Source organism: Phyllostomus hastatus, unplaced genomic scaffold (genome assembly GCF_019186645.2).
Source record: "Phyllostomus hastatus isolate PE091 unplaced genomic scaffold, TTU_PhHast_1.1 phas_contig_40, whole genome shotgun sequence".
NCBI classification, from domain to species: domain Eukaryota; kingdom Metazoa; phylum Chordata; class Mammalia; order Chiroptera; family Phyllostomidae; genus Phyllostomus; species Phyllostomus hastatus.
Window position 1 is genome coordinate 10822324 of NW_025333872.1, and position 25449 is coordinate 10847772.

The following is a 25449-nucleotide window of genomic DNA, read 5'->3' on the forward strand; positions in this document are numbered from 1 at the left end:
ATGTAATTGGAGTCCCTAAAGCAATGGAGAGACAGTAGGGATAGCACAAAGTATTGTACGAAGTGATGGCTGATAAAATTTCTGATCTGATGAAAACTAGAAGCCCACAGATCCCCAAGAAGCTTAGTGAACTCCAAGCAGAAGAAACATTAAAGGCCCTGGCCTGGCAGCTCAATTGGTTAGAGCGTCCTTTCAAAACAAGGAAGGCACATACAAGAATCAACTAATAAATACATAAATAAATGGAACAACAAAAAAATAAACCACCTTAAGGCACATTTTAATGAATTTGATAAAAAAAGCAGTGACAAAGAGAAAAGCATAAAGTCAAAAAGAAAACTGTCAGCCTTGACTTGTCTACCTAGCAAAAATAGCTTTCAGGAAATGGAGACAAAATAAAAACTTCCAGGCAAAAATCTGAGAGAACTCATGACCAACAGACTATATATGTTACATAAGAAATGTTACGGGGTTTTTTGTTTTGTTTTATTTTGGAGAAGGAAAATGGTGCTATATAGGTATTCAGATGTACAGAAAGTAATGAGGAATGCCAGAAATGGCAAATATGTGAGTAAATAGAAGACATTTGTTTTCTTATTCTTAAATCTTAACACTAGAACTCTTCACTGGAAAGACTTTAAAATTGATTTGAATGTGTTGGTTTCAAAGTTTAAGCGTACACATACAAGAATTGTTTTACAAGTGAAACAAGATGAAGGTATAATGAGGGATACTTATTATTTTTTTCAAAAAGGTCTCATTAACCTCACATGGCTTTAATAGATCTGGTACAAGGAATAGGGAAAATGAATTGGTTCCTTTTTTTAAAAAAAAATTTTTATTTGATCAATTTGAGAGAGAGAGAGAAACATTGATTTATTGTTCCACTTATTGATATATTTATTGGTTGAGTCTTGTATGTGCCCTGATCAGGGATCAGACCCACAACTTTGGTGTATTAGGACAATGCTCTTACTACCTGAACAGCCTGGCCAGGGCCAGGTATAAAGCAAAGTTCTACCCTTGTTCACAGTCCACAGAGCAGCCTTTTTCAAACTATGTCAAGGACCACGTTAAGGAGCCTTAGCCTTCTAAAAATACAGTATTTTACCAGTACATATGTTCATGATTTTGATCTCTTTTATGATCTTAATTGTACAGAAGATACCCTTTGAAGAGCTCTGCTGTGTTTGGGAGGGGAGAAAAGGAGCTACTAGAAAACATGCAACTGATCTTCCTACTTTTGACTGTTAAGTGAAAATTATGGGATACTTTAAAAAATTATAAGAATGGGATTTTTTTTATCTTCACTGTCTTCTTCTGACCCCAAGCTGCCATGTGTATCTTCCCAGTTAGCAGTTTTTTGCCCCCTATTTTCTCAGAGGTACCTTGAATGCCAGCCACACTGATCCTCAGCAGAGTGATGCTGTCAACACTTTGGAGTACAATTTTTTCTTCCACTTTCTGGGAAAACTTTACTTGGACATACCTTGCATTAGTCTGCTTTATTCTTGGCATCCTTTCTCATCCTTGGTATGAAATATGTATAACAGGAAGAGATGAATTTATGTTTATGTTTATGTTTGGAGTGCCATGCAGGGAGGCATATAAATGTGTAGGATAGAATGCAACAGGAGCTCTGTCAGGCTTATAAAATCAATTAAATTGTACCAGGCACATCCACAGGAAGAGCATAATAGGCTGGTGAGTCCTAGCTTGGTTCCACTTTTTTATTATTAGAGGCAATGAATTTGTGCTCACTTTACCTTGAGGAACATTTCTTTTAGAGTTTCTATTTAAGAAATTAGGATCAGCCTTCTTAATTTTCAGTTGATTCCTAAGCAGAATATAACCATATAATAAAACCCTCCAAGCAGACACTAAGCACCAATATGTTTATAATGGCATCTGGTTTCCTAATTAGCAGTGGGAGGGGAGAGGTGTGCTGATGCATATTCCCTCTTGAGGTTGTTTTTGTTGTTGTTGCTTTTTAATTTCTGCATCTGGCATAGATTTTAGCCTGACATTAAATGGCAGCGAGTTAGAATTGCTAAGAAGTTGTAGTAGTCACATGGTAGAATTTCAGTGATTGAAGGTATAATTGGCTGATTTCTGGGGCTTTCAAGCTCAGTAAATCTTACCCTATCTCCTTGAAAAAGTTTGGGGTTCTACTGACTACTTAAAACTTTGTCTCTTATAGAAGGTCATGTAGCTGCTGCCAGTTCCCTTCCAAAGGGGTAGGAGCATGATTAATTCATTCACTAATTCACTAATCTAAAAATTAGTAAGGAAGGACTGTCAGAGTTCAGTCTTGTATTATCTTATTCTTAATTTTCTCAGTCATATACATAAAAGCTTCAACCACCATATGAACACTGTAGATTCCCAGTCAGTATTTGGTTGGATTTATTTACATTTGCTGCTTTCTTTGTATTTCCATTTGTTTTCATTTTATACATTCTACCTAAAATATATATTAATACAAGATTTCCTTTATGAAGAACCTAATAGTGGAACACATTTTGTCTGAAAAATTTTTTTCCTCATCCTCGAAAGATATTTTGCCATAGTTTGAATTCTAAGTTGGCAGAATAGTAGTTCCTGGTATATTACTGAACTACCTTAAATTGAAGTCTTGACATACCTACTCTACAACTTTTCTTAGGAGCATTCTTTTCTTTCAGTGAGCCAATAAATGGAATGCTTAATTTATAGAATAGAAACTTTATGAAAATTGAATTATGATAATAAAGATGGATTTTCCTGTTTATATGCTAGCTGTGGATTCTTAAATCAGTATTCTCCATATTGCAGACTGTTAGAAATCAGTGGTCACAATATGCTTTTAAATTGTTACGTACTCTCAAACTTTGGTGTAATACACTTCATTTTACGGAGGAATTTAAATCCAGGTACATATTTTTAAGATCATTTAAGGTCATTTATTACTGGAGGTACTAAACTCAAATGCCTTTTAATCTCTGACGCAATATGTAATACATGGACATTGAGTTGAGAGCTGTGGCAACGCCCTATTATATTTTATATTTAGTGTGCTTACCAAAAAGTAAATGATGTTTATCTCAAATGTTCAACAAGAGCATTTTGATATGTCACTCTAATATGTCACTCCATATTGAACCTAAAAATAATCTTGATATCTTAAGAAGTAGCAAATTATATTTATAACCACACCTGAAACAGACTTAACAAATATTAAATATACAATAACATAAATTCAGTCAGTTATGTATGAGGTAACTTGCCTCTGCTAGTTACTAGGAAGATTAAAAATTATTTTTTCACTTTTGAGAATGATATTCTGACAATTGCTAGTTGAAGACTTAATAGGTATTAACTATTGTGATGTTGCAGAGACGTAGAAAATGAGCAGAATGTGTTGACTAGAAAAGCAGAGGTGAACTTCTGGTCAAGATGAAGGCATAGGCAGAACACACTTCACCTCCTTTCACGTAAGGAGGATTACAACTAACTGCAAAACAAAATACACCTAAAGCTGCCAGAAAATCTAACTGTGTGGAAGTCCAACAACCAAAGATTTAAAGAAGACATATTCATCCAGATGGGTAGAAGGAGCAGAGACAGGAAACCGGGACAGAGAGGACATGGTGTAGCAGCAGCAATGAGGCAGCAGCAGCAGCAGCAGTGGAATAGGCAGTCCCACATTAGGGATATATGGGGAGTGACCCCCCAAACCAGACTGCACACCCCAGGGTTCCAGCACCAGGAAAAATAAAGCCTTATAACTTCTAGCTATAAAAACCAGTGGGGGTGGGGGCGGCAGAATAAACTGCCAATCTCTCCATAGGGTCCTCTTAAGGGACCCACGCAGTCCTAGAATATACACAAACCCACCCACTCTATACACAGCTGTGGAAACAGCTTAAGGGGTGCCAGTCACATCAGTGACTGGAAGCAGGGCAAGTGCCAAACAAACCTCCAGCAGTCAGGCAGTGGCATTGCCCCCTCGCCAACTCCTCCCCTACATACAAAGCCACGAACAATAGCCAACCTATCAGATGCAGAGTTTAAAACACTGATAGTAAGGATACTTAGAGATCTCACTGAGTATGGCAAGACTGTAAGAGAAGAAATGAAGGCTACACTAAGTGAAATAAAGAAAAATCCACTGGAAGCAACAGTGAAAGGAAGGAAACCAGTATTCAAATCAACAAATTGGAACATAAGGAAGAAATAACCAGAACAGAATGAAGAAACAGGAATTCAAAAAAATGAGGACAGGATAAGGACATCTCCAAAAGTGTCAACATCCAAATCAGGGATGCCAGAAGAGGAGGAAGAACAAGAAATTGAAAACTTATTTGAAAGAATTATGGAAGAAAACTTTCTTAATTTGGTGAAGGAAATAGACATGTCTAGGAAGCGCAGAGTCCAAAACAAGTAGTATCCAAAGAGGACCACACCAAGACATACCACAGTTAAAATGCCAAGGTTAAAGAAAATCTTAAAAGCAGCAAGAGAAAAGCAGAGAGTAACCTACAAAGGAGTTCCCATAAGACTGTCAGCTGATTTTTCAAAAGAAACTTTGTAGGCAAAAAGGGACTAGCAAGAAGTATTCAATGTGTTGAAAAGAAAGGACCTACAACCTAGAATACTCTATCCAACAAAGCTATCATTTAGAATTGAAGGGCAGGTAAAGTGCATCCCAGACAAGGTAAAGCTAAAGGAGTTCATCACCAAGACTTTATTATATGAAATGTTAAAGGAACTTACTTAAGAGAAAAAAAAAGATCAGCCCTGGCTGGTGTAGCTCAGTGGATTGATTGCACATAGGCTGCAAACCAAAGGATCACCAATTCGATTCCCAGTCAGGGCACATGCCTGGATCGTGGGCCAGGTCCCCAGTGGGGGCCACGTGAGAGACAACCACACATTGATGCTTCTCTCTCCCTCTTTTTACCTCCCTTCTAATTAATTAATTAATTACCGTGAACATTGAAAAGGCAACAAATTCAAACTATCAACAACTGAATCTAAAAAACAAAAGCAAACTAGAAAAACAACCAGAACAAGGAACAGAATCATAGATATTGAGATCTTCTGGAGGGATATCAGTAGGGACGGGGAAAGAGGAGAATGGGAGGAAGATACAGGGAATAAGAAGCATAATTGGTAGGTACAAAAAAGGGGGATGTTAAGAGTAGTGTAGGAAATGGAGAAACCAAAGAACTTACATGCACAACCCATGGACATGAACTGAGTGGGGGGATTGCTGGACAAAGGGGAGTAACAGGTGGATGTTGGCAAAGGGGGAAAAATTGGGACAACTGTAATAGCATAATCAATAAAATATTCTGAAAGGAAGAGAGAGAGAAGTGAATTAAAGGTGATTCTACAGAAGGAATATGAAAAGAATGAAAGAAGGTATAGCATATTCAGGAATGGCTATAGGCATCTCGGAGGAATTTTGAGAAACTAAGCTAGAAAGGTAGCTTGATACAGTTCTCAATACTGATGGCATATAGAATTACCTGGATGTCTAAAAAATATGCTGATGCCTAGAATCCTCTACAAAATTTTATATGGTAGGACTGAGGTATTTATAAAGCTTTCCACATAATTCTAATCTGAAGACAAAATTAAGAACAACTTGTATAGTTCATAAAAGGCCTTTCAATGGTATGAAAAGGAGTGTGTTATTTATTTGTTTATATCTTGCCCTGCTCCAAAAAGGATTTAAAGTAGTGAGAAGGGTTTTAGAATTTATAATGTGGAAATAAATAAAGTATATATGTATGTGTTTCCCTTGAATATGTGTATGTCATACAACACATCATCTTAATGTGTTCGAATGCTTTTGCAATTGGGAAAAATACCCAGCTTACAGTAATACAGACCCCCACTGTATCATGTTCATAGAATACCAGTTTTTTTTCCTTCAAATTTACATGGTATAGTACCCTCTCCCTGAAATCCTCTCTCATACTCCTTTCAGAAACTTTTAGTGGCTAGTTCATTTTTTTCTTCAGGTTTCAGTAATGATATCCAACTTAATGTCACCTCCTTGATTCATTTTTTAAAGTTACTCTTATCTAAAAGTAGATATAACTCATTGTTGTATGTCACATATTAGTTTAGATTTTTTTTGTTACTTTCTCACATGTGACCAAACTTCATTAAGGCAAAGGGATAGGGAGTGTGTGTATGTGAATCTTATTTGACATTGGTTCTGTAGTTCCTTGCTCAATAGGTATATAATGCATAGGTATGTGCAATACAGTATTTATTATGTAGTTTAAATATGTGACATGTTCAGATATGTTTTTCCAAAACTTCGTTCTCATGCTTTATAGGTAGGGGTAGTAGTGGTATGGATAAAAGGAAGTTGGGATGTTTTAAGAGCACAGAACAGAAATATCCTTGTTCAAACTTACTTAAACAATAGGGAAACAGTCTTATATAATTGGAAGTCCAGAAGTAGAAGTCATCTGACCTCCCCCTACCCACAAGCCTATAATTTTATTATGGACCTGGATTATATCTCTCTCTTCATTTGCCATTCTTAATGTCTACTAAGTTAATTCCCCTTGTGGTGACAGTGACAATCAGGGCAACATGATTTCTGATCTGTTTGATAGGAAAGAGGAAAACCTCTCCACAGCCATGGAATGTAAGTCCCTTTCAGTTTTTTGGACCAACTTTGGACATGTGCACTTCTATACTGATCAGTCTTGTAAAAAAGAATGCTGTGCGTTTTACTGGTTTGGTGTAATCATATAAAAGCAGGGTATATTTGCATGAATAAAATATATTATCTGCTAAAGTGGCTCTGGCTGGTGTAGCTCAGTGGATTGAGCATGGGCTGCGAACCAAAGTGTCGCAGGTTCGATTCCCAGTCAGGGTACATGCCTGGGTTGTAGGCCGCAGCCTCCAGCAACCGCACATTGATGTTTCTCTCTCTTTCTCCCTCCCTTCCCTCTCTAAAAATAAATAAATAAAATCTTTAAAAAAATTCACTCAGTTGAAGTAAAAAGAAAGATACTGAGATATATTAGGCTGCACAATAAGGAAGTTATTTTAGGTTTTACATTACATACATCTTGTTGAATGATGGGATCCCAAGGGTTGTGAGGATGGGGAAATGAGATGGGTATGAAAATAGAGACAGTTTCTGGAGGAAAATGTGCATGATTTCAGCTTTTGACAGGGAATTTGATATGAATATAGGAAATACAAGATGAACCTTTGCTAAGTGTTTGTGTTAAGCATTTATACATAATCAAGAAGTATTGTGGATCCCAACATTATAAAATGCAAAGAATACCTCACTATATACACTTTATTGTAGTCTTTCTGCTAGAGACAAAAGACAAAGATAATCCCGAAAGCAGCCGGAGAATAAGACATACTACTTTAGATAAGCAAAAATCAGGTAGTTGTTTCTCAGTAGGAAAATATGGAAGCCAGAAAATGATGGAATGATGTCAGCAAAGTGTTAAAGGAAATAACTGCTGACATAGATTTATATTGCCAGTGAAAATATCTTCAGGAAAAAAGATGAAGTAAAGGTGTTTTTAGATCAATTAAATCTGAAAGAATTTATTAACACTAGTATACTTATACTACTGGCAGTATTAAAGGATGTTACTCAAGCAGAAGGGAAATGATTCTAAATGTAAGGTGGGAGTTGCAGGTATGAAGAGCATCAGGAAGGCCTGAATAGATAGGTGAGTTTAAATACTGACTGTATGAAACATTAACAATGTCTACTCAGCTTCCATAGATTTAAGGGTGCAGGACCATAGGGGTGTAAGTGGAGTTAAAGTTTTAGCCAGTAGGAAATTTAAATGTGACTTTAATAAGGCAAGGATATGTGTTGTCATCTTTAGGCAACTACAAAAATAAAATAATGTATAGGTAGTAAGATAGTAGTAGGGAGAATATGGAATAATAAAAATACAAAGAAAGCTAGAAAGAAAAAATGAAAACAGACCAAGCAAAAAAAAAAAACAAATATTAAGTAACTATAGAAAATGTAAGTGGGCTAAATATTCCCATTAAAAGAAAAATTTTAAGACTGAAGAAGAAAAATAAACCCAGCCATATCTGTTAGCAAGAGACATAGCTAAATGATAAGGATTCTAGAAGGATTAAATTGAAAGGACGGGCAAAGATATTCCAGGCAAATGTCAATCAAAGGAAAGGTGGTCTAACTATATATTATTTGCTGGCAAAGTTGACTATAATAAAGAAGAAACATTATTTCATAAAGACAATTAAGTCCATGTGACTTATAAAGCAGTTGCCATTGTAGTATAGAAAAGATAAATGTTAACTGACATTTATATATAAGAAGTAAATAAGTAAATCCTAACCTCTATCTTACATAGTACACAGATTTGAATCCAGAAATAGTTCAATAGGTGCTTGCCTTATGACCAAAGCTGCACTGTAAAGTAGGGGGTAAAGACATTCATTTCAATAAATGATACTGAATGAAACTAACTCTACCTTAGAGAATACATAAGTGTCAATTAATTCCATGTGGATTGTGCTATGAATTTTCTACAAGGTAGAAAAGCAAGTATATGTATGCCCTTGGAGTAGGGAGGATTTTTTTTTTTAAGCCTCACCCAAGGACATTCTTATTGGTCTTAGAGGAAAAGGGAGGGAGATATGATGCAGACAGACAGACAGACAGACAGACATTGATGTTAGAAACATTGATTGGTTACCTCCTATATGGTCCTGGACTGGGGATTGTATACACCCTAACAAGAGACTGAATCCACAATCCAGGCATGTTCCCTGACCAGGAGTCAAACCGCTACCTTTCAATTTACCTGATGTCACTCCAACCAGCTGAGCCACAACAAGATAGATAAGGTACCTACTATGAGGGAAGAGATTCATTGGACTACATTAAAGTAAGAAATGCTTATTACAAAGACATTAGGAGAATGAAAAGGTGTGTGTGTGTGTGTGTGTAAATATAAATAAATATATATATATAAAATTCCTACAAAGACAGCGCAAAAATGTAGTTAATAGAATTGAATAGTCACTTTGTCAGTATGAAAAGTTACTCAATTTCATTATCAGGAAGGGAGTATAAATGTAAACCAAAGAAAGAGTCTCACCAAGATGGGTGAAGTTTTTTTTTAAAGACTAATACTACTACATGATGGTGAGGATACCAATTAGCAAAACTCTCCTACACTGTTGGTGGGGACATGTATTATTATCTAATACGAAGAACTAAATTTGAATCTATTCATATCCTGTTATCCAGCACTTTACTTCTAGTTATAGACCTAGCAGAAGTGTGTGCTGCATAATATGCACCAAAAGACTCATTTTTTAAATTAAGTTTATTGGGGTGATATTGATTAATAAAATTATATAGGCTTTAGGTATACAATTCTATAATACAGTATCCATATATTGCCAAAAGACCATTTGAGAAAGTTTTTTTACAGCATTATTTATATTGACTCCCAGTTGGAAACAACACAAATGTCTACTAGCAGTTGAATGCATAAATAAATTGAAGTATCTTCATACCAGAAGACTATATAGCAACAAGTAAATGAACTAGAGTTTCACATGGCAACATGAATCATGTAGTCCACTGATGTAAAGTTAAAATATGCAAAAGTGGCCTATGGTGTTAGGAGACACCTTTTGATAGGAGCAGTTGGCTAGTAACTGGGGGAAGAGGCACATGGGGAACTATAATATGGCTAACGTTCAGTTATTGGCTTGAGTGGTGGTCACTTGGGTGTGTTCATGTGATGATAGCTTCGTGAGCTTTGTACTTAACTGCTTCTGAAAATTTGTTCTACTCCAGTTTGTCACTTCGGGGGTATAAGTATAGGTATATTTCTGTTGTCCCAAAATCTTCAAAAAGCAGATTCAATTAAGAATATATTGCTACATTTTGGGTACTATGGTGTTGGGTTTTTTTGTTTGTTTGTTTGTTTGAGGTATCAAATGACTGATAAAGAATGGAATATTTTATTTTTCTGTCAGAATTTCTGTACTTGTAATCAGTCATGCTTTGGCACCAGTAACATTATTTATTTTTTATTCTTATTCATGAAAGAAGGAACTAACACTCATCTGAACCAATAAATTATTTCATTTGTTACAGTGTTGGTATGTATTGCTATAGTCTATAGTAAATAAGATAGGACATATTCCCGTTATTGTACTATATTTTTAGCTGCTCTATAGTTATAGCAGTTCTTAGTAAGAAATTTTTTTATACATTTAGATAATTCCTCGTTTTTGCTCTCTCAATTATAATATCTGTGTATTATACATCTCTTTGTGTGTTTGGATAGCTAGCAATAAGATGTTTTTCTGAAATACAAATATTTTCTTATTTTTGGTGAATTCTAGTTAAAGTAAAATTCTAATTAAATAGTCACATGCAAAACAATGATGTTGACCCCCTGCTTCATACCATATACAATATTTGACTGGAAGTTGAATATTCACTTAAATATAAGAGATATAAAATTAAAAGTCTTAGAAAAAAACAGAGGGTAAGTCTTCATGACCTTGGATTTGGTAGTGGATTATTAGATGTGACACCCAAAACACAGACAACAAAAGGAAAATATTTAAATTTAAATTGAACTTCATTAAAATTAAAAATTTTTGTGTATGAGAGGACATTATCAAGAAAGTGACCATTATAAAGTGAAGAGAGAAACTATAGAATGGTGGGATAAATTTGCAAACTGTATATTCAGTATCTAAAATATATAAAGTGTTCAGTATCTGGAATCTATAAAGAACTATTAGGACTTACCACCAAAAAGACAACCCAATCAAAACATAGTCAAAAAACTGAAATAAACATTTTTCTAAACAAGATACACAAATGGCTTACAAGCACATGAGATGTTTATTGTCATTAGGGAAATGCCAACTAAACCATAGTGAGCTACCACTTCACACTTACTTGGATAGCTATAATAATAAAAAATGGGAAATAACAAGTATTAGCAAGAATGTGGCGAAGGCCTGTCAGAAGTGGCTCAGTGGGTTGAGCAACATCATCCCACAAAGTGAAAGATCACTGGTTCAATTCCCCGTCAGGGTACATGCCTAGGTTGCATGTTCGGTCCCCATTTGGGGTACGCACATACAGGAGGCATCCAATTCATGCTTCTCTCCCTCTATTCCTCCCTCCCTTCCCCTCTCTCTAAAAATAAATAAAATCTTTTAAAGAGAGCATGTGGTAAAGTTAAACCCCTCCTATATTGCTGTTGCAAATATATAAAGTGATTCAGCTGCTATGAAAAAATTTCGTAGTTCCTCAACAAGTTAAACAAAAAATTACCATATGATTCAGCCATTCCTCCAAGATAGACCCAAAGGAATCAGAAACGAGTATTCAAATAGTTCTACACAAATGTTCTTAGCAGCAGAATTCACAATAGCCAAAAGGTGGAAACAACCCAGATGTCATTAAACAAATGGATTGTGCTGCATTTATGGATATTATTCAGTCACAAAAAGAAAGAAAAAAAGGGATTACCTGCTATTGGGTTGGCCAAAAAGTTCATGTAGTTTTTTCCATGTGATGGTTCTAGTAGTGCTTAGTTGTCTTTAACTTCATTTGAAACAATTTTGTTAGATGGTGTTGTGACAGCTGTCATATCAGCATGCACTTGAAGAAAAAACTAACATCAAAATGAATGAATTTTTGTACAGCCATTTTAATATTGAAGGTGAAAGGGGATCCATAACATTTCTGGCATATTATGCTTTATTATTCCAAGAAAGGTAAAAATGCAATTGAAACTCAAAAAAAGATTTGTGGAGTGTATGGAGAAGGTGCTATGGTTGATCAAATGTGTCAAAAGTAGATTGCTAAGTTTTTTGTACTGTTGACATTTTGACTAAATAATTCTTTGCTGTGGGGTTGTCTTATGCATTGGAAGATGTTTAGCAGCACCTCTGGCTTCAACCCACTAGAAGCCGATAGCGGGAGGTAGGAGATAGCTAACATACTCAAAATATCCAAATCAATAAGGTTATTGGTGAAAATGAAAAATGTGTCTCTTATTTTATGGGAAAAACTAAACGGACTTTTTGGCCAACCCAGTGCAATGTAGATGAACCTCATAAACATTATTACGCTACATGAATTAAGCCAGGTGAAAAGGTCACATATATGTATTATTCTGTGTATATCTAGACTAAATAAAAATATAAAGATAGAAAGCTTGTTGGTAGTTTCCAGGGGCTGGGTAAAGGAGGGGAAGGAGAGTAACTGGTTAAAGGGAACAGAATTTTATTTTGTGGGGAGATGAAAGGGTTTTAGAGGTAGGTAGAAGTGGTGGTTGCAAAACATTGGGAATATACTAAATGGCACTGACTTGTCCACTTTAAAATGGTTAATTTTATGTAAGTTAAAATCTGGTATTCAAACACATTACGGTCATATATTAGTTATATAACAAATCAATATAGTACAGTTGATTTAATAATGGATATGAAACCAAAATAGGAAAATGTCATTAAATTCCTGATACCATGGTGAGAATTATAAATCCAAGCCTATAATTTTCTTATCTTTGACTAATCAGTCTAGCCTTAACTTCTCGTAATATTTTTTCAAAATTATTGGGTTAAATGACGCTAGAATTCTTACACATTTTCAGTTCCTTCTACTTCATTTTCAGAAAGTTGTCTGGATTTAAGTCTAGATAATATTGTTTTCTGCTTAGAGTAAAATCATGAGTGGTTATATTTGAGTACGATACTACCCCTACGAGCAAAGGATGCCTGGAAGACAATAGAAGCAAACATTATTTATGTATCATAAGCTTATTTGGGGTCCCCCACCCCAACAAAGTAAACTTTTTTTCAGCCTGACATTAGCTTCAAGCCATAGAAACACTAAATAGTCCCCATTTTTAGTAACGTATTAAATGTTTTTAAATAATCAGATGAAAAGTCCATGCTGGAACAGAAACCTAAACCAGCTGCTCCACAAGTCCCACCCAAGAAGCCTACTCCACCCACCAAAGCCAATAATTTATTGAGATCTCCTGCAACAATGTATACAAAGCGACCTGAGAAACCAGTTCCTCCACCACCACCTGTACCCAGGTAAATTTTACCTAATTTTAAGTTAGTTTATTATTATATAGTATTTTGCCATATATAATGCACACCCATGGTTTTGGCCCCACTTTCAGGGGAAAAAATGTTTCATTTTAACTTTCTAATTAAATTATGTATTTATTTATATTTAGATACTTAGTTTTTGTATTATAAAGGAATTTAGCATTTATTGTTGAACAGATACAAGGTACAAGAAATTTTATGTACTGGAAACAAATTTATGATACCACCAGTTTGACGCTGCTGCAGAATTCAGGTCTTCACCTCCTCCTCCACCTCTGGCCACTTTGGAAGTTTCCCTGGCATTGCCTTCTTCTGCCTTGGCAGCTGAAGAAGCATTTCTTCCTGTTGCCTCAAGTCTCATGACACTCTCTGTGGGAGGAGGCCTAAAGTGTCTCTCAGCAGCTCTGTTGCCTTGCTTTATAGCATATTTAATAACTTTTAGCCTAAAGTTTGCAGTATGCAAAAAACAGTTGCAACATTTTCCAAGGGATTTTCCAATAATTTCTCCAACCTAAAGTGTATGAAGAGAAATGTCGTGCTGTTCACCCTATGGTAGTAAAATTGGCATCACCTATCTTATCAGATGGGTAACAACCAGCATCATCTATCAAGTGGATAAGAAACAGCATCATCTGTCTTTGTTCATTGAATCGTTGGCTAAAACTGCTTTTGTTGCAAGTTTGTTGAACGTTCAACAAAGCCGATTATCCGATTATCACATTCCAGGGTATTATTTTGCATACATTTGTCGTAACTGCTTTCTAGAGTTACACTTTTAAGGCATAAGCATAAATAAGAGTTAAAAACATTTATATAGGTATGGAATTGGTACTACCCATTTATAATGCTCATCCTTATTTTTCCCTCAAAAAATTGGGCCAAAAGTGTGCATTTGTGCCTTTCTGAATCTCAAAGTAATTCTTAAAGTATTTGTTTTCCCTGTTTTTTTCTATAGACTTCAGTAATTTTCTGTTAAATATTAATCTTATATTTATATTTGGTAGATGTTACTGTTTATGAAAATCATTCTATAGAACAAAGAAAAATCACTATTAATCTCTAACATCTTTAATATCATTAATTACAGTGTTAAAAAATGGTCATGTTTCACATGTAAATGATATTTTTGCCTCTGATTTGTCTCATTTCAGGATTAATGGGGAAGTGTCTACCATTTCATCAAAATTTGAAACCGAGCCGGTATCAAAACCAAAGCTAGATTCTGAACAGTTACCACTTAGACCAAAATCAGTAGACCTAGATTCATTTACAGTTAGGAGCTCTAAAGAAACAGGTAAGTTAATGTATAGAAAGGTGGTACAGTAATAAGTTGCCAATGTAGTTTTCAGAAAGCGTTAAAAATAAGACATTTCTATATGCAATTTTGTGTGTGGATAGATACAGTAGAATTTAATTAAAATTTCTTGAAAATCTATGAACCAAGTAGAAAAATGTATGAAAGAAGATAAATAGACCAAATATTTATGATGCACATAAGCTTTCTTACTGGTCAGAGGACTAAGGTGGATAGTAAGAGTTCATCCATTTATTGTTCTGTCCCTTCAAAATAGAATGACCACATCATCTAAGTCAGGGAGATATGAAGACATTTTAATTTTAAAGGTTTAAAAATAAAGAGATGTGATAGAGACTTTCAATACTAGCACTAGGTTACATTTAAGAAGACTTTTTATTTTCTACTTAATCCCAATATACTTTTGTTTCCAGTTCAGGCAAATCAGGTTTTTGTGGCTTACTTTCTCTCTCTACATGTCAGCAGATTTTACTACTCTAGCTAAATGTTCTTCCTTAAGTTTTCAGACTGATTTTTCAGCCTGTTAATTGTCTTTATTAGTCTCTAGTCTTTTATACTTTTTAGTTCTAAAATGGAATGCTTGAAATAGAGGAAGTTTTAATAAAGACCTCACTAGTAAAGTGTTATTGTATAGTACTTTGAATTTGTTTTTAGTTTTTTTACATTTTCAAAGCACTTTCTCACTTACATTCTTATTTTATCTTTACAATAACTCTTAAGAGGCAGATGCTAATTTTCCCTGTTTTGTATCTAAACAGAGTAAGCTAAAGGCATATCAAATGTTCAAGATCACATAAGCCAGAGAGAACTGTTTAAATTGCTTTGTACTGAATATTCTATGAAATATTATTTAATCTTAATACTTTATATACATATATATTGAAGATTTTATTTATTTATTTAGAGAGAGGGGAAAGGAAGGAAAAAAAGAGAAAGAGACACATCAATGTGTGCCTGCCCTTCACATGTTCCCAGCTGGGGACCTGGCCTGCACCCAGGCATGTACCCTGACTGGAAATGAAACCAGCAACCCTTTGGTTTGTAGGTCCGTCCTCAATCCACTGAGGTACACCAACCACGGCTGTAGTTTTTAATTTTAGTGTTAACATAAACTCAAGGTCAGTTACACTTAGATTTTTAAAAATATCTTATTTATTTACTTTTAGAGAGAAGGGAAGGGAGGGAGAAAGAGAGGGAGAGAAGTATTGATGCGTGAGAGAGAAATCAGTCGAGTCACTTCTCGCATGCCCCCAACCTGGAGGCCTGGCCTACAACCCAGGTGTGTACCTTGACTGGGAATTGAACTAGGGACCTTGCGGTTTGTAGGCCGGTGATCAGTCCACTGAGCCATACCAGCCAGGGCTACACTTAGGGGTTTTTGGGGGTTTTTTTTTGTTTTTCTGGTTTTGTTTTTTTGTTGTTGTTTTGTTTTGTTTTTTCAATTCTTACTATCTTTCAAAATTTTTCAGGTGATTTTGTCTTCTTTTCAGTTTGCCAGTACCAAAGCTTTGACCTAAATGTGGCCTCCTACAGTTTTTAATTTGAATGTTTTATAGATTATTTCATCATGTATTTTGGATCCTGCCTGTTCTGGGTGAAGCTATATTCATTACTAATTTCTGGAATTTAAGATATTGATTGTATTTGAGAGGCATTCACTCAAGTATATTCAGTATGTTTTATGTGATGAACATAATTTGTATTCACTATTAGTTAAATAAAAACTTTTTGTGTTTTTAAAAAATTTTCTATTGAGGTTAGTGATAAAAATGTAATTCTATTCTTGTTTTCTATTTAATGTAAAATACAGCTAGAAGTGTGTTTTAAAAGTAATATTTGGAGAAATAAAGGTTTCTGTTAAGTGTACAGTTCTAACTAGAATAAAAAATTCGTGGGCATTACCTTTTCAGTTTCCACAAGTTTTTTGCAATCTTGATCAGATGTTTCAAATTTTGATGAGTCTCTTTGGGAACTGAAATAGTAATATTTAGAGGCTGTATATTTTCTGTACTTCATGTCATTCTTTGCTATATTTCTAGTAGAAATGACATGTAAGAGTGTAAAACTGTTGATTGAAAAGTTCTACTTTTACTTTGTCTTTGGTCCCAATTCTTATCTTACATTCGTAGCCAGTATTCGGTTTTCATTAAAAACTAAAGAGGCTTTGTGGAACCGGGTTTTGAAATTTTATTTTTCTTGTTTTAAATCAAATGAATAAGGGAGTAGAGATGCGAAGACATGTATGGTCAAAAAAGTAACAACTGACTGACTAGCTATTCCTTTATTCCTCTTGCTGTCAGGTTGCCCCAATCAGGTTGCCCCAGTATACCATACTTAGACCCTGTAAAGTTCAGAAAATGCAAATTTTGGAAATTGAGTTTATCTTAAGTGGCAAATATTTACTAAGAAGTGATCTCTCCACAGTATTGTTGCAGGCACAAGTAGTGTGTCGACATAAAAGGCATAGATGCTGACAATAAATGCTTATGTCTCTGACCTCAACTCAGGCCATTCCTTGTCTCCCCCCCCCCTTTTTTTTTAAGATTTTATTTATTTGTTTTTAGAGGGAAGGGAGGGATGAAGAGAGGGAGAGAAACATCAGTGTGTGGTTGCTTCTCATGTTGTCCCCTACTGGGGATCTGGCCTGCAACCCAGGCATGTGTCCTGACTAGGAATTAAACTGGCGACCCTTTGCGTCACAGGCCTGTGCTCAATCCACTGAGCTACACCAGCCAGGGCCATTGCTTCCTTTTTAATTAGCATATCATATGTTCTTAGTAGGTGTAGTAGAAAAGTGTTTTACGTTTCTTCAGAAACAGTTCTGCATCAAATACAGCGTCGAATTTGACATTACGTTGAGGCATGTTTGAAATTATATATTTGGTTCAGCTTGAAGTTTTAAATTTTTTAAACAGTATATCAATCTAGCACTTTAATATAAGTTTCAGAAAAATTTTAAAAAATAAAAAATCTCCTTCGAGTTTTATTATGATGTAGTAATAAATTCAGGTGAAATGATGTAATAGAAAGTATACTGACCTTGCTGGTAAAATATGTAGGTTATAAATTACTAGCTAATGGTCATTATTGGCATGATCCTTTTATTCATCTATTTTCTTGCTAACAATTGAATGCCGCAAAATATCTATTATACCTATTAGAACATCAGACATGGAAGTTGGTATAAAAAATTATTTCCCATCTGCTCCCCTCCTCCATTTTTAATTCTAACTCAGTTTCTGTTCCTATCTATAAAGGATGTAAATTTCTTATTCTGCTCTCAGATAGAATTTTTGTGTGCATAAAGACAGAATTTTCCTGTACATAAAAGCACACATATGTATATAAATACAGACTTTTGACTTTTCTGCATACTATAAGAAAAACATTCCTAAAACTGTCAACTTGGTTTTCTTTTGAAAAATTTTACATATTAAATATATTTAAATATATAAATTTTATATATATTAAAAAGTATGTGTATATTTATATATGTAACATATATGCATATATATCTTCATATAGGACATAAAATAGTACTACAAATTATAGAGCTATTACAACCATGTTTTAATTGTTTTTTCAAACACTTCATCAAAAACTGGTTAGAATAATCTTATTGCCACTACTGGTTAATTATAAAATTTACATAGTTCTAAAATAGTCAATTTTCCAAGAAGTATAATTGGTTTGCAAGTAGTTTAAAACACAAGGTAGCAAATTTAGTGGTAACATAACTATGTCTTGAGAAGGCACAGCTGATGAATATTCTTCGAGTGTAGTATTTTATCTTTTTGTTTTTCTCTGGTAAATTCATGGGTGAAAAATAAATTGTAGAAATAGATACATGATTTGATCCAAAAGCCTTTATTTTTAAATAAGGAACTATTTTTTCTCTTTAGTTCTGTTTGGTAGTTGATCTATTTGTGTTTGACCTACTTGCCCATATATATTCATTTATTTCTTCCAGAAAGAATTTATGTTGTGTTTTTTTCCTAATAAGATGCATACCTTGAGTGGTACACACTGTAAAAAATGAGCCTGTATCAGAAGTAGGATACAAAAACAAAACAAAGCACCACACATGAAAATGTAGAATTTACCAGGTATAAGAACAAAGATTAAAATTTGTATTTTCTAATGATGAGAGCATCATGAGACATTATTGAATTTTCATTTATATATGTATGAAATTTCAAGTGTGGTACTGAATTGCATTTTTAGAGTTGCATTTTAAAAGAATATTTAATATAGTTTTATTAGATCACAGAATTAAATTTTTCTCATTGTATTATCTTACTGCTGAAGACTAAAACTAGACTAAAAGATGGTTTAATTTTAGTTACATCTATATTAATGAGTTATAATATGCTGATTTATTACTCTGACCACTAATCTTAGTAGTTTTAAAACATCCTTTTGGAAACTGTTTTGGTGTACAGTGAGTAATAAAAAAAACAGCTTCTTTGTAGTTAAATGTCAATTAAGTTTATGTTCCTCATATTTTTCCCTTTGAAAACAAAAGGAAAAAATCTAAAATCCAATACACATCTTATGTAAATTTAGGTGATTTGCAATAGGTTTATGCTAAACATTGAACTGGTTTCTATTCGTTCTACAACTGTTCCTTTTTCCTGCTTTGTAAAATAATTTCTTTTGTTTAGACTTTTTTCTAGACATTTCTATCCTTGACTTTTCTTTCCAGATTTTGTTTCCTAGCCTGTTTGCCATGTTTCCCTTCTTACGTGTCAGGAAATTATTCTACCTTTCTCCATTTTGGTAAGATCATAATTTATCAAAGAAATCAAAATAGTATATTCAGTATAAGTAGGTGGTGCACATTGATTTTATTTTTGTAATTTTACTAAAAATGTACATGTCTGTCTGTCTATTCTAACCCATTGGTTTTCCATTTTTAAATAAAATTCATGTTGGAAATTTTTTCCTGATTACTTAATTTTTGATAAGGTTTTTTGTTTAATTAAAAACCATAGAAGTCAGTTTATTTTCTCACAAATTATGATATTTCATTGTGATTTTGAAAAACTCCTTCTTAGCAATAGTACTTAGAAATGTAAATGGCTGGCAAAGTGACAGTATGATTGCGAGTTAAATAGTTGTCATGCCTTTTATGCCACATATATAGTCTAAATTCATTTTTATTACTCAGGGAAGTTTAAAAGTGTACAAATTTATTATGAGTCCAAAATGTGCACTGTTTCATTTGTCTAACCTAATGGCTTAAATTGAGGACCTGAGAGAGTTATAGAATAGTAAAATTATTTCTCTTGGTGTTGTAGCCCCAAACTAGACATATACAAAGCCTTTTTACATGAGCATGATGTATAATTTTGTAAGTCTACCTTTTATTTGCTCTTTTAATTTCATTTATCTTCATCTGTTCCTATGTTTTTCTGTTTACTTCTTTTTATTTCTGCAAGTTGCTTAAATATGCATTTGAAAATAATCGCCATGGGCCAAAATGATTGGATCATATTTTCAAAGTTTTTTTATTTAGGTTGTCAATAAACATCAGTGTAAAGCAATTTTTCACCCTATATACTACAGTATATTTTTAACATTTTAAAAAATACTATTTATTTGTTGGTGACACTAATAGATAAAATGAGATACTTAAATACATATTTAAACTCAAGGTCTTTCTTAAATACATATTTAAACTCAAGGGCTTTCACACTGTGTAATGCCTTTTCCATTAAAGCCACCGTATTTCTTATTGTGGTTTGTTATATTTTATAATTACTTATAGACTATTATTGAATGATTCAAAACAATCATTGTATTGAGCACATTAGATTGCCAGTTGTGATGTATTAACTTAGTGACTAGATGTAAGATGAAACTCAGAAAGTAATCCCAGAATATGAAGATGGAGAAGTGGTCAACAAACATTTAAAATTGTTGCAGAATATGTATTGCCAAACAGATACCACTTTCTCTGCCTTCCTCTTTTGTGTCCTCTATCCCTTAAAAATAATTATCTAAATGAATTACTTTGAATATGAAAATTGATGAATGAGCTGAAGACAATACTGATGAGAATTTAGGTTCTTTTATAAAATAACAAAACAATGAGATGGGACTTATAAATATTTAACAAAGCATATAAATATCCAGGCAAATGGTAATGTGAAGAATGATTCCATACCTGGAAGACTAGGCCAGAGAAACCTGCCATTTTCCTAGTTTGCAATCTGGGCTTTAGGAAGACAATATTGACAGTGGAAGTATCTGGAGTTACTTTTAAGATTTTCGTTACTTACAAATACCTGGGCTTCAAAATTAAAGATAAGCCCCTTTAGCAAGGTTTTCTGGATCAGGTAGAAAAAGTGAGGGCATTATACACTGTTGTTTCAGAGATAGGAATTATCTAGCTTTGTTTTTACACTCATTTATGGATCAAAGATCAACCAGCCTTTGATAGCGGAGAAGTAGATGGATGATCTGTGGAGGATTTCCCTTGATCTCCCATCTGCCTTAGATTCATGATTTATGATCTCCAAGTATGGAAATATCTCAGCAGAAATGCAGTGAATTATAAACAGTGTGCATCCCGGCTACAGCTTTACTGTGTACATACATGTATACATATACCAAGATGCATGAAATTATACTTTCAATTTACATTGAGAAAAGCAATTGTAAAGTAGCATGATAGCAGATATAGTTGAGTCCTTAAAATGTGAATGTCAGGATACTGCCTGAAGTTTAAAATGAACTTTTTGTTTTAATTTTCTAATATATATTGTCATTAATTATGAGTTGAAATAAATCATTTTTTTAATAAGCAAGAACTTGAGATGACAGCTTTCTATGCAACAACAGCTGGTGGTACAAATTTGTATCTTTCAAGAATCTAATCAGTATATTGAAAGCATGAACTTCATATTGTCACTAAAGTCTTATGTTATAAACTATATTGGGTATACAGAATGTTTGTTTTTAAGGGTGAGTGGTGTTTTCTAAATGCATATGAAAAGCACAGGTCAACAAGTATGTCCTTTAATTTATGGTTTTTTAAGAATCCAGAAATACTTTTTTTTACCTTTTAAAGTGCATAGTCATCTCTCAGTACATTGAATTTTATTCTCCAGATCTCGTAAATTTTGATGATATAGCTTCCTCAGAAAACTTGCTGCATCTCACTGCAAATAGACCGAAGATGCCTGGAAGAAGGTTGCCGGGCCGCTTCAATGGTGGACATTCTGTGAGTTACACTTACTGTTGTAAAACGGGATTTAGCAGATCAAGTCCTTTTGAAGATAAGAATAAGGGAGAATTTATAGCTCCACTAAAGTTTGTAAATCAGGAAGGTAGCTGTTGCACTCAAGAGGCACATGTTTGTATTTAAGGAGATGTAGTGAATGCATCCTGTTCATTAACAGAGCTCAAAATGGAAGGTTCCAGAATCAGAAATAGAGTGTACTGAGACCATAACCACAGAGCACTTAAACAAGATCAGGGTATTGTATAACCTGCCTGTCCAACAACAGTAATTAGAGTGATACATATTCATTTTAGGAAAGACCGCGCATCTCCTTGAACTACTAAAAGGTTTTTGTTGTACTAATCCTGGTATTTAAATGCAGAACTAATTTTTATGCTTTTTATACGTTGCCTGGGATACTGGAAATACTTCAGTGCCAATATATTATCTTTTAAGCACTGTGGTGCTTTTACATAAGTAGGGAAAATTTTCACTGCTAACAGAAAACTGTTTTTTCTCTCAAGATACACAAGGGTCTTCTTATTCAGCTTGAAATTATGTAACATCTGTTAATAACAATGGAAAGCTGGAACAGTTAAGTGTGGAGAACAGAAATAAAAGTTATTTACTTTATTGTCCAAATACTAACCTTTCCTTTTCTGTTTTTTGATTTTTAAAAAATCATTTAGCCAACTCAAAGCCCAGAAAAAATCTTGAAATCACCAAAAGAAGAAGATAGTGCCAACATAAAGCCATCTGAATTTAAAAAGGATTCTAGCAGTTCTCCAAAGGTAAGACGTGCATTGTGGTCTAAGATTTGTATACTTTATAAGATCTTTTTAAAAACATCAAAGCTGTGCAATTTGAAGTGTCCTTTGAGTTGTTGCCCTGGCTAGTGTGGCTCAATAGTTAAAGCATGCCCCCCTCCACCCCCCAAACCTCCTAACGGAAGAGTTGCGGTTGGATCCCTGGTCAGGGCACATGTCTCTGTTGTAGGTTCATCCCTGATATGGGGGCAGGTGTGTGCCAGCCATGATCCCTGATCCCAGCAGATCCCCAGTCTGGGTCTGGGGGCCTGTGAAGGCAACAAGTCAGTGCTTCTCTCACATCAGTGTTTCTCTCTGTTTCTGAAAAAGCAAATGAAAATGACCTCAAGGTGAGAATTTAAAATAACAAAATAGAGTTGTTAAAGGTGAATCACACTATTCTCTGCAGATCATTATTTTCTTTAGAAGATCTTGCATTGCTTTAAATAATATTAAAATGTTACATGTGTTCTATTTTTTGTTTATCCCCACAGAAGGATATTTTTTTTATTATGCTTTAAGAGAGAGAGAGGGAGGGAGGGAGGGAGGGAGGGAGGGAGACAAACACCGATGTTAGAGACAAGCATCAATTGGTTGCTTCCCGTAGGCGTCTGGACCAGGAATCACAGGTGCACAGACAGGGAATCAAACCTGCAACCTTTCATTTACAGGATGATGCTCCATTCAACTGAGCCACACCAGCCAGGGCCATGTTTTCTATTTTTTAAGGCATAGATCTATACATTTGTTTCATTTTCCCATTAAACATATATACTCATTAGGTCAGAAGCCATCACTTTCGTTTACTTTTTACCTAGCTTGATGTTTGGCACCATAATAAGCGCTAAATACTACTGGAATGAATGACAGAGTACATGGATTCTTCCATCTATTATATGGTGTTGACTCTTTTCTAAACTCGTGCCATTTTTTTTCCAGGTACTGTAACCACAACTGACACTCGTATTTAAGAAGGTCATCTCTTTCTCAGATACATTCCAGGGCATTTTGGCTGCTATTTCTGTTTATTAGATATACTTAATCTGATTTTCTCAGATGTTAGCAGTCTATTGAAATTTTATTTGCTGTTTTTTTATTGAACTAGTAAAAGGGTGTCAGACCATGTATTAATTTTAATGCCTCTTCATGCAGTTTATAATTACTCGTAAGTGAAGCTCTTTGGATAGTCTAAGTAATAACTTTAATATGGAAGATCAAAACAATACTATAATGGTGATACAGTATTCTCCCCTTTTCTGTGGTAGATCCATTCCCAGACCCCCAGTGGTACAGGAATATATATATATGCCAATTTATATACATATATTTGTGAATAATGGGGGGTTTTTAATACATACATACATACATACATACATAACTTTCTACTTAATGGGAAGCACTTTTTGGCATCTCTTTAGCATATCCAAATTGCCAGCATCACTACTCTTGTGCTTCAGGCCCATTCTTAAGTAAAATAAGGGTTACTTGAACACAAGCACTGTAATACCAGGACCAGTCAGTCTGATAACCAAGATGGCTAAGTGACTAATAGGCAAGTAGCATATACCCTGGAGAAAGGGATCATTCACATTCTGGACAAGACAGAATGAGACAGCTTGAGATTTCATCACACTTAAGAATGGCATGCAATTTAAAACATTAATTGTTATCTTTGGAGTTGTTTACTTAATATTTTCAGACCACAGCTGACTGTAGCTAACTGAAAGTGTAGAAAGTGAAACCGTGGATAAGGGTGGGGCTGTATATCCTTACTTCTAAATATTCTACTGGGCATACCATTCATAATGTAAATGTAATGGATTCTTCCTTTATGTTTTTTTTTTTTTATTTAAGAACAAAACTCTTAATGTTTCTCACAAAAATCCCTAGTGTTTGCAAATTCATTCTTTGGTTTGGTGGTTTTTCTAGTTGTGACCATCAGACTGTTTTTAGTATTTCCAAATTTATCATTTGGAATTTTGACATTTATCTCCTTGCTATAAAAATCTTTTGAACTTAAATATAATATTAAGTCTGAATGCAAATAAAATCACAAATCTTTATTTTTGTTTTCAGCCATCTCTGTACCTTTCAACACCTTCAAGTCCTTCAAAACCAAATATAACTGCTTTCGTAACTCCAATAGAAATTAAAACTAAATCAGAAGCAGATGACGGGGGAAAAAATTCCCTGGATGAACTTAGAGCTGAGGTGATTGAACTCCTGTGCATTATAGAAGCACTGAAAAAGGATCATGGGTAAGTAAGTAGGCCTTCTTTGAATACTACTTGATACCTGTGTAAAGAAATCTTTTAAATCATAAGAACTAAAGATGTAATCTGACACATTACTGGTGTCAACAAGTATGCTTTCAAAGAAATTTCTCTTAAATGTGCTTATCTCCTTGTGGCAAAAAACTTCACTTAAATACTTATTCAAGTGGCCCAGTTATAGAAAAGGTACAGACATTCCTATAATTTAAGGCTAGAAATTTTCTGGCCAAACACAGAAGTTAATTAGTCTTAAATTTAAAAAAAAAAAAAACTACCCTGACCTATGTGGCTTAGTTGGTTGGGCAACATCCCACAAACCAAAGGTTTGATTCCATGTTAGGGCACCTGCCTGGGTTGCAGGTTTGGTCCCCAGGTTGCGGTGCATTCAAGAGGCAACTGATCAGTATCGATGCTTCTCTCCCTCTTTCTCCCTCCCTTACCGTCTCTCTAAAAATAAGTGAATTTTTTTTAAATAGTAAATTATTAAAACCATATTGTATATTGGATCTGGGATGTATCTCTGTATATATAGTTTATTTCTCAGAGGTCTTTGATAGATGTTTCTCCTAGGGGTCAAGCTGGATATTTGTAAAACAAGTGGGTTGGTATGGGCTCTGCGGGCAGAGCCCCCCGTCCACCCCGGATGAGAATAAGTCTACCAAGACATGATCTGCTTGGGGAGGAAAGGTGGCTGAT

General features: G+C 34.4%; 1 protein-coding gene across 1 annotated transcript in view; it reads left to right on the top strand.

Annotated features, from left to right (window-relative positions):
* LOC123821519 (CD2 associated protein) overlaps positions 1 to 25449 on the top strand; it is a 137031-nt gene that overhangs the window by 97088 nt on the left and 14494 nt on the right. The window contains exons 12-16 of the mRNA XM_045842930.1: positions 12951 to 13113; positions 14283 to 14425; positions 21562 to 21674; positions 22364 to 22465; positions 24557 to 24738. Of these exons, the coding sequence (XP_045698886.1) occupies positions 12951 to 13113; positions 14283 to 14425; positions 21562 to 21674; positions 22364 to 22465; positions 24557 to 24738 (703 nt within the window). The remainder of the gene's footprint in view (positions 1 to 12950; positions 13114 to 14282; positions 14426 to 21561; positions 21675 to 22363; positions 22466 to 24556; positions 24739 to 25449) is intronic.